Source organism: Oncorhynchus tshawytscha, linkage group LG14, assembly GCF_018296145.1.
Source record: "Oncorhynchus tshawytscha isolate Ot180627B linkage group LG14, Otsh_v2.0, whole genome shotgun sequence".
Classification (NCBI taxonomy): domain Eukaryota; kingdom Metazoa; phylum Chordata; class Actinopteri; order Salmoniformes; family Salmonidae; genus Oncorhynchus; species Oncorhynchus tshawytscha.
The window spans coordinates 60,959,327-60,970,242 of NC_056442.1; the positions used below are offsets into that span (position 1 = coordinate 60,959,327).

The window sequence follows — 10,916 nt, forward strand, 5'->3', positions numbered from 1 at the left end:
TTGCCATACCAGGCGGTGATACAGCCCGCCAGGATGCTCTCGATTGTGCATCTGTAAAAGTTTGTGAGTGCTTTTGGTGACAAGCCGAATTTCTTCAGCCTCCTGAGGTTGAAGAGGCGCTGCTGCGCCTTCCTCACGATGCTGTCTGTGTGAGTGGACCAATTCAGTTTGTCTGTGATGTGTATGCCGAGGAACTTAAAACTTGCTACCCTCTCCACTACTGTTCCATCGATGTGGATGGGGGTGTTCCCTCTGCTGTTTCCTGAAGTCCACAATCATCTCCTTAGTTTTGTTGACGTTGAGTGTGAGGTTATTTTCCTGACACCACACTCCGAGGGCCCTCACCTCCTCCCTGTAGGCCGTCTCGTCGTTGTTGGTAATCAAGCCTACCACTGTTGTGTCGTCCGCAAACTTGATGATTGAGTTGGAGGCGTGCATGGCCACGCAGTCGTGGGTGAACAGGGAGTACAGGAGAGGGCTCAGAACGCACCCTTGTGGGGCCCCAGTGTTGAGGATCAGCGGGGAGGAGATGTTGTTGCCTACCCTCACCACCTGGGGGCGGCCCGTCAGGAAGTCCAGTACCCAGTTGCACAGGGCGGGGTCGAGACCCAGGGTCTCGAGCTTGATGACGAGCTTGGAGGGTACTATGGTGTTGAATGCCGAGCTGTAGTCGATGAACAGCATTCTCACATAGGTATTCCTCTTGTCCAGATGGGTTAGGGCAGTGTGCAGTGTGGTTGAGATTGCATCGTCTGTGGACCTATTTGGGCGGTAAGCAAATTGGAGTGGGTCAAGGGTGTCAGGTAGGGTGGAGGTGATGTGGTCCTTGACTAGTCTCTCAAAGCACTTCATGATGACGGATGTGAGTGCTACGGGCGGTAGTCGTTTAGCTCAGTTACCTTAGCTTTCTTGGGAACAGGAACAATGGTGGCCCTCTTGAAGCATGTGGGAACAGCAGACTGGTATATAGATTGATTGAATATGTCCGTAAACACACCGGCCAGCTGGTCTGCGCATGCTCTGAGGGCGCGGCTGGGGATGCCGTCTGGGCCTGCAGCCTTGCGAGGGTTAACACGTTTAAATGTCTTACTCACTTCGGCTGCAGTGAAGGAGAGACTGCATCTTTCCGTTGCAGGCCGTGTCAGTGGCACTGTATTGTCCTCAAAGCGGGCAAAAAAGTTATTTAGTCTGCCTGGGAGCAAGACATCCTGGTCCGTGACTGGGCTGGGTTTCTTCCTGTAGTCCGTGATTGACTGTAGACCCTGCCACATGCCTCTTGTGTCTGAGCCGTTGAATTGAGATTCTACTTTGTCTCTGTACTGGCGCTTAGCTTGTTTGATAGCCTTGCGGAGGGAATAGCTGCACTGTTTGTATTCAGTCATGTTACCAGACACCTTGCCCTGATTAAAAGCAGTGGTTCGTGCCTTCAGTTTCACACGAATGCTGCCATCAATCCACGGTTTCTTGTTAGGGAATGTTTTAATCGTTGCTATGGGAACGACATCTTCAACGCACGTTCTAATGAACTCGCACACCGTATCAGCGTATTCGTCAATGTTGTTGTCTGACGCAATACGAAACATCTCCCAGTCCACGTGATGGAAGCAGTCTTGGAGTGTGGAGTCAGCTTGGTCGGACCAGCGTTGGACAGACCTCAGCGTGGGAGCTTCTTGTTTTATTTTCTGTCTGTAGGCAGGGATCAACAAAATGGAGTCGTGGTCAGCTTTTCCGAAAGGGGGGCGGGGCAGGGCCTTATATGCGTCGCGGAAGTTAGATTAACAATGATCCAGGGTCTTTCCACCCCTGGTTGCGCAATCGATATGCTGATAAAATTTAGGGAGTGTCTAGTATTGTCTTTAGGGCCATCTACTTTAAGATAACACTTTTCCAGCTCTGACTTTTCTGATAGCTACTTTACTGAGGAAAAGTGAAATGACTATGAATGAGATATGTGGTTGTCCCACCTAAAGATGAATCCAGTCGTATCCACTAAATCTTGAAAGGCCTCTCCAGGTTTCGCACCCACTGTGAAATTTGGTGGAGGCTCGGTGATGATCTGGGGGGTGCTTCAGCACGGCTGGAATCGGGCAGATTTGTCTTTGTGAAGGATGCATGAATCAAGCCACGTACACCAGGTTGTCCTGGAAGAAAACGTTCTTCCTTCTGCTTTGACAATGTTCCCCAACTGAGGATTGGTTTTTTCCCAGCAGGTCAATGCTCCATGCCACACAGCCAGGTCAATCAAGGTGTGGATGGAGGACCACCAGATCAAGACCCGGTCATAGCCAACCCAATCACCAGACCTGAGCCCCATTGAAAACCTCTGGAATGTGATCAAGAGGAAGATGGATGGTCACAAGCTATCAAACAAAGCCGAGCTGCTTGAATTTTCACGACAGGAGTGTCATAAAGTCACCCAACATCAATGTGAAAGACTGGTGGAGTGCATGACTGGTGGAGTGCATGCCAAGACGCATGAAAGCTATGTTTGAAAATCAGCGTTATCCCACGGAGTCGCCTCTTCACTGTTGACATTGAGACTAGTGTTTTGCAGGTACTAGTTAATGAAGCTGCCTGTTGAGGACTTGTGAGGTGTTTGTTCTTAATCTAGATACTTTAATGTACTTGTCCGCTTGCTCAGTTGTGCACCGGGGCCTCCCGTTCCACTTTCTATTCTGGTTAGAGCCAGTTTGCGCAGTTCTGTGAAGGTAGTAGTACACAGCGTTGTACCAGATCTTCAGATTCTTGGCAATTTCTCGCTTGGAATAGCCTTCATTTCTGAGAACAAGAATAGACTGACGAGTCACAGGAGAAAGTTATTTATTTCTAGCCATTTTGAGCCTGTAATCGAACCCACAAATGCTGATGCTCCAGATACTCAACTAGTCTAAAGAAAGACAGTTTTATTGCTTCTTGCATCAGGACAAAAGTTTTCAGCTGTGCGAAGATAATTGCAAAACGGTTTCCTAATGATCAATTAGACTTTTAAAATAATCAACTTGGATTAGCTAACACAACGTGCCATTGGAACACAGGAGTGATGGGTGCTGATAATGGGCCTCTGTACACCTATGTAGATATTCAATTAAAAATCATCCGTTTCCAGCAACAATAGTCATTTACAACATTAACAATGTCTACACTGCATTTCTGATCAATTCAATGTTATTTTAATGGAAAAAAATATATATGTTTCTTTCAAAAACAAGGACATTTATAATTGACCCCAAACTTTTGAGTTGTAGTGTATATATACACATATACAATATATACATTGGCAAAGAAACAGTATGTGAACCCTTTGGAATTACCTGGATTTCTGCATAAATTGGTCATCAAATTTGATCTGATCTTCATCTATAGACAAACACAGTGTGTTTGTCCTATCAACACACACATTATTGTATTTTTCTTGTCTATACTGAATACATCATTTTAACATTCACAGTGTAGGTTGGGAAAAGTATGTGAACCCCTCGGCTAATGACTTCTCCAAAAGCTAATTGGAGTAAGGAGTCAGCTAACCTGGACTCCAATCAATGAGACAAAATTGAGTTTGCTATTCACAAGAAGCATTGCCTGTTGTGAACCATGCCTCTAACAAAAGAGATCTCAGAAGACCTAAGATTGAGAATTGTTGACAGGCATAAAGCTGGAAAGGGACATAATGTTCTCTAAAGCTTTGATGTTCACCAGTCCTCGGGAAGACAAACTGTCTATAAATGGAGAAAGTTCAGCACTGTTGCTGCTCTCTCTAAGAGTGGCCTCCTGCAAAGATGACTGCAAGGGCACAGCAGAATGCTCAATGAGGTTAAGAAGAATCATAGAGTGTCAGCTAAAGACTTACAGAAATCTCTGGAACATGCTAACACCTCTGTTGATGAGTCTACGATGCGTTAAACACTAAACAAGAATGGTGTTCATGGGAGGACAACATGGAAGAAGCCACTGCTGTCCCCCAAAAAACTTGCTGCACATCTGAAGTTCGCAAAAGAGCAGCTGAATGTTCCACAGCGCTACTGGCAAAATATTCTGTGGACAGATGAAACTAAAGTTGAGTTGTTTGGAAGGAACACACACCATTATGTGTGGAGAAAAAAAAGGCACAGCACACCAACATCAAAACCTCATCCCAACTGTAAAGTATAGTGGCGGTTTGGGGCTGCTTTGCTGCCTCAGGGCCTGGACAGCTTGCTATCTTTGACAGAAAAATTAATTCCCAAGTTTATCAAGACTTTTTGCAGGAGAATGTAAGGCTATCAGTTTGCCAATTGAAGCTCAACAGAAGTTGGGTGATGTAACAGGACAATGACCCAAAACACAGAAGTAAATCAACAACAGAATGGCTTCAACAGAAGACAATACGCCTTCTGCAGTGGCCCAGTCAGAGTCGTGACCTCAACCCGATTGAGATGCTGTGGCATGACCTCAAGAGACCGGTTCACACCAGACATCCCAAGAATATTGCCGAACTGAAACAGTTTTGTAAAGAGGAATGGTCCAAACTTCCTCCTGACCGTTGTGCAGGTCTGATCCACAACTATAGAACACGTTTGGTTGAGGTTATTGCTGCCAAAGGAGGGTCAACCTGTTACTAAATCCAAGGGTTCACATACTTGTCCCACCCTGCACTGTGAATGTTTACACTGTGTTCAATAAAGACATGAAAACATATAATTGTTTGTGTGTTATTAGTTTAAGCAGACTGTGTTGGTCTATCGTTGTGACTTAGATGAGGATCAAATCAAATTTTATGACCAATTCATACAGAAATACAGGTAATTCCAAAGGGTTCACATACTTTTTTTTGCCACTGTATATGAGTTATGCTCTGCTAGAAATTGGGACAGTTGTTGCTCAATATGCATTAATGTGAGTAGAATTACATTGTAAACAACAGCCAACTTTCTGGGACATAAACATGTCTTATATGGGCAGAAAGCTTAAATTCTTCTATCCAATTTACAGTAGCTGTTCCAGTGAAAAAAGACCATGCTATTGTTTGAGGAGAGTCCACAACAACAACACACTTTTACCACGGCAACTGGTTTGATACATTCACCTCTGAAGGTAAATAATGTACTTACATTCACCTCTGAAGGTAAATAATGTACTTACATTCAGTAATCTGGCTCTGATTTGTCATCCTGAGGGACTCTATTTTAGCCCACGAAGGACAGACATAATTACGTATTGGCTACAAAACACCTATTTTAGCCCACGAAGGACAGACATAATTACGTATTGGCTACAAAACACCTATTTTAGCCCACGAAGGACAGACATAATTACGTATTGGCTACAAAACACCTATTTTAGCCCACGAAGGACAGACGTAATTACGTATTGGCTACAAAACACCTATTTTAGCCCATGAAGGACATAATTACGCACCAAGACAGGTGTTGTTCACTTGATCAAACTTCATTCGGGATGAGAAATTGACATTGAGACGTGAGGAGTCCTGCGCGCAACAAAGGAGGAGAAGGTAACGTAACTTTTTTAGATCAGTTAGTAAAATACATCATTTTTTAATTTATTCAGTGCTAACCCCCTGCTAAAATAAAGGTTCAATAAAATATATAATTGCAAACAGGGGTAAAAACATAATTAAATGTAAAAATCCTCAATAGTGGTAGATCGGTGGGAGCCAACTTCAAAAAGGCCACATTTAAGTCCTCCATCCCCCCACGCATTCAAATCTAGGAACTGGGTTCTACAGTTTGAACCCCTGCTATGTCTGGCTCCACACCCACCCCGCCCCCTCTGCTATCTCTGGCTCCACACCCACCCCGCCCCCTGCTATCTCTGGCTCCACACCCACCCCGCCCCCTATCCTGGCTCCACACCCACCCCGCCCCCTGCTATCTCTGGCTCCACACCCACCCCGCCCCCTGCTCCACACCCATCCCTGGCTCCACACCCACCCCGCCCCCTGCTATCTCTGGCTCCACACCCACCCCGCCCCCTACTATCTCTGGCTCCACACCCACCCCGCCCGGATGTCTAGATGTGTGAACGTTAGTTTTATTTATAGGGAAGCTAATGATCCATCATGTATGGCATTCATGGGAGTGTGTATAATTACATTTTTTTATTACCATAGCATTTATGTATGGTCTCTATAGTTATGTATTTAAAAATGTATCAATTGACCAATTCGGCCACTTGGGTACATTTGGGCAAACTCGTGAAGGACACCTGGGAGACTTGATACAACATTTTATTTAGGGATGTCATTCGTCAATGTATCGGTCTGAAACTTTGCACACTCACTGATGCCATCTGGTGGACAACTCCAAAATGACACTTAGATTCCTAGGTCAGCATATGGTCTTTATTTAGCATTTCAAAAACAGAAAACGCATGTGTTTTTGTGTTTTATCTTTTACCAGATCTAATGTGTAATATTCTCCTACCTTAATTTCACTGTTTCACAAACGTCAAAGTGTTTCTTTTCAAATGGTATCAAGAATATGCATATCCTTGCTTCAGATCCTGAGCTACAGGCAGTTAGATTTGGGTTTGTCATTATAGGGGTAAATTGAAAAAAAGGGTCTGATACTTATTATAGAACATGTGGGCTTTGGGGTTAGAAACAAACTCCCGTGAAACCTGTTAGTCACAAAGCACAGGGGAGAGACTAAAGACTAGACAGGCGTGTGTGTGTGTGTGTGTGTGTGTGTGTGTGTGTGTGTGTGTGTGTGTGTGTGTGTGTGTGTGTGTGTGTGTGTGTGTGTGTGAGTGTGAATGAATGAGAGAGAGGCCAAGGGTTGATCTGTCCCCAGCTGGGTAAGTCCGCTCTCTCTCCAGTCCAACAACATGTCACAGACAGGCTTCTGCTACGCAGGGCTTAAATGAAAACAGGTTGTCTTCACCAGGGCATCTAGTCCACCTACTTAAACCCTGCCCACCTGCAACGCATTCACACAGTGTCATATTACCCATACTACCTAATCGTTGGCATGGGGCCTGACATGGTTCAGGCATGGGGTAGGAATCTCATAGCATAATTATGTCACACACACACTATACGAAGATTGATAAGACAGAAATGTTACAATATGCTAATAAGGCGGAGAGGTATCTTGAACTCATGCTGCACATTATAAAGAAAGGTTTTCATTTACGACACAACTTTTATAACTTTTTGGTGTTTTGTCAGAATATCTCGTCTTTCAGGTCATAATTCTGAGAGCATTGCAACAGAGAAAGGTGGAGCTTCTTCCCTCACGGCAGGTAGCCTAGTGGTTAGAGCGTTGGACTTCTTCCCTCACGGCAGGTAGCCTAGTGGTTAGAGCGTTGGACTTCTTCCCTCACGGCAGGTAGCCTAGTGGTTAGAGCGTTGGACTTCTTCCCTCACGGCAGGTAGCCTAGTGGTTAGAGCGTTGGACTTCTTCCCTCACAGCAGGTAGCCTAGTGGTTAGAGCGTTGGACTTCTTCCCTCACGGCAGGTAGCCTAGTGGTTAGAGCGTTGGACTTCTTCCCTCACAGCAGGTAGCCTAGTGGTTAGAGCGTTGGACTTCTTCCCTCACGTTAGGTAGCCTAGTGGTTAGAGCGTTGGACTTCTTCCCTCACGTTAGGTAGCCTAGTGGTTAGAGCGTTGGACTTCTTCCCTCACAGCAGGTAGCCTAGTGGTTAGAGCGTTGGACTTCTTCCCTCACGGCAGGTAGCCTAGTGGTTAGAGCGTTGGACTTCTTCCCTCACGTTAGGTAGCCTAGTGGTTAGAGCGTTGGACTTCTTCCCTCACAGCAGGTAGCCTAGTGGTTAGAGCGTTGGACTTCTTCCCTCACGTCAGGTCGCCTAGTGGTTAGAGCGTTGGACTTCTTCCCTCACAGCAGGTAGCCTAGTGGTTAGAGCGTTGGACTTCTTCCCTCACAGCAGGTCGCCTAGTGGTTAGAGCGTTGGACTTCTTCCCTCACAGCAGGTAGCCTAGTGGTTAGAGCGTTGGACTTCTTCCCTCACAGCAGGTAGCCTAGTGGTTAGAGCGTTGGACTTCTTCCCTCACAGCAGGTAGCCTAGTTGTTAGAGCGTTGGACTTCTTCCCTCACGGCAGGTAGCCTAGTGGTTAGAGCGTTGGACTTCATCCCTCACAGCAGGTCGCCTAGTGGTTAGAGCGTTGGACTTCTTCCCTCACCATCCAGCGTTTTAAATGGCCATGGGAGCCACAATCCAGCTATCCCGGGGAGGTTTCCAGTGGACAGTCATGAAATATGGCTATCAACCCATCCAGCACCATACCAGTACAATACCATACCATACCAGCACCATACCAGTACAATACCATACCATACCAGCACCATATCAGTACAATACCATACCAGCACGATCCCAGCACCATACCAGTACAATACCGTACCATACCAGTACCATAACAGCACCATACCAATACCATACCAGTACCATACCAGCACCATAACAGCACCATACCAATACCATACCAGCACCATACCAGCACCATATCAGTACCATACCAGTACCATATCAGCACCATACCAGCACCATACCAGAACCATACCAGAACCACACCAGCACCATACCAGAACCATACCAGCACCAAACCAGAACCATACCAGCACCATATCAGAACCAGAACAGATCCATACCATTATCATACCAGAACCATACCATTACCATACCAGAACCATAACATTACCATACCACCATCAAGACATTCAGAGACTATACCAGTACCAAGACAACCAGAGACAATACCAGTATCATGACAACCAGAGACCATACCAGTACCATACCAGCACCAGAGCACCATACAGACCATCAGACCATACCAGACACCATACCAGCACCACCATGACAACCAGAGACCATACCAGCATCAAGACAGACCAGAGACCATACCAGCATCAAGACAACCAGAACCATACCATTACCATACCAGAACCATAACATTACCATACCACCATCAAGACATTCAGAGACTATACCAGTACCAAGACAACCAGAGACAATACCAGTATCATGACAACCAGAGACCATACCAGTACCATGTAACCAGAGACCATACGAGCATCATGACAACCAGACACCATACCAGCACCATGACAACCAGAGACCATACCAGCATCAAGACAACCAGAGACCATACCAGCATCAAGACAACCAGAGACCATACCAGTACCATGACAACCAGAGACCATACCAGCATCAAGTCAACCAGAGACCATACCAGCATCAAGACAGCCAGAGACCATACCAGTACCATGACAACCAGAGACCATACCAGCACCATGACAACCAGAGACCATACCAGCACCAAGACAGCCAGAGACCATACCAGCATCAAGACAACCAGAGACCATACCAGCATCAAGACAACCAGAGACCATACCAGCACCATGACAACCAGAGACCATACCAGCATCAAGACAACCAGAGACCATACCAGTACCATGACAACCAGAGACCATACCAGCACCATGACAACCAGAGACCATACCAGCACCATGACAACCAGAGACCATACCAGTACCATGACAAACAGAGACCATACCAGTACCATGACCACCAGAGACTATACCAGCACCATGACAACCAGAGACTATACCAGTACCATGACAAACAGAGACCATACTAGTACCATGACCACCAGAGACTATACCAGCACCATGACAACCAGAGACTATACCAGTACCATGACAACCAGAGACTATACCAGTACCATGACAAACAGAGACCATACCAGCACCATGACAACCAGAGACCATACCAGTACCATGACAACCAGAGACCATGACAGTACCATGACAACCAGAGACCATACCAGCACCATGACAACCAGAGACCATTGCCTGTCAAAAGTCAACCACCTGTTCCAAAGACCACAGACCCGGTTGTGCCGCTACTGCATCCTTCCAGTAATTACAACTAGGCCTATAGGAGAAATACCCTCACACCCTCACACCCTCACATACTTTTAAAACACACTCAGTAAGCTTTTTCTTTGGGGAGAGTTTTTCTATCTTATTTTTTCCATATGGGGTAAATACCACAGGCCCCAATAAAGAAACAGAAATGTGGTTTAATGAAGTTCATAAATCTGAGTTTTATGCTGCCAACTCAGAGCACTCCAACACTTGGTGTTTTCTCTCTCTCTTATCCCCTCCCTCCCTCCCTCCCCATTGTAGAACCTTATTAAAGTTCTATGTTTTCAGCCTCTGAGAGAGACGGACTGCTGATGTCATCCTGTTTCAAAAGATGTTTACTTGTTCCATCTCACCCGTATCCATCCATCCCTCCCTCCCTCCCTCCCTCCCTCCCTCCCTCCCTCCCTCCCTCCCTCTCTCTCTCTCTCTCTCTCCTTTCCTCTCCTGTCTCTCTCTCTCTCCTTTCCTCTGCCCTTCAGATGCGGGTGGTGTCAGAGCTGAGACGGGGCTCTGGACCCTCAGGGACCCTGTAGGGGGACACACAATATGAAGAGGAATGGTGTGTTGTGTCTGCTTGTTGTTTTACATCGCTCCACAGAGGGCAGCACTTCATTACAGACAAATTGGTAACACCTGGAATGTGTTTATTAAGATAAAACACTGGTCATTACGAGTGTAAAACTGTTGGGACGCCGTGAAAAAACACCTGCTGCTCTGCTCCGCGAAAAACTATATCAACTAAAATAAGAAGCATCCCACTGGACGAAGACTGAATGTCTATATCACGTTGGTTCTTTGTCAGTTAATCTAAATGAGGGATGGCAGGGTAGCCTAGTGGTTAGAGCGTTGGACTAGTTAGTGGTTAGAGCGTTGGACTACTAACCAGCAGGTAGCCTAGTGGTTAGAGTGTTGTACTAGTAACCAGCAGGTAGCCTAGTGGTTAGAGCGTTGGACTAGTAACCAGCAGGTAGCCTAGTGGTTAGAGTGTTGGGCCAGTAACCAGCAGGTAGTCTAGTGGTTAGAATGTTGGAC

General features: G+C 46.1%; 1 protein-coding gene across 1 annotated transcript; it reads left to right on the top strand.

Moving 5' to 3' along the window:
- The first annotated feature begins 5,736 nt into the window (after positions 1–5,736).
- LOC121839177 (sex-determining region Y protein-like) lies at positions 5,737–9,595 on the top strand. Its single transcript, XM_042296589.1, has 2 exons — positions 5,737–6,012; positions 9,017–9,595. The coding sequence occupies exons 1-2, from the start codon at positions 5,737–5,739 to the stop codon at positions 9,593–9,595; spliced, it is 855 nt and encodes a 284-aa protein (XP_042152523.1).
- The last annotated feature ends 1,321 nt before the right edge of the window (positions 9,596–10,916 follow it).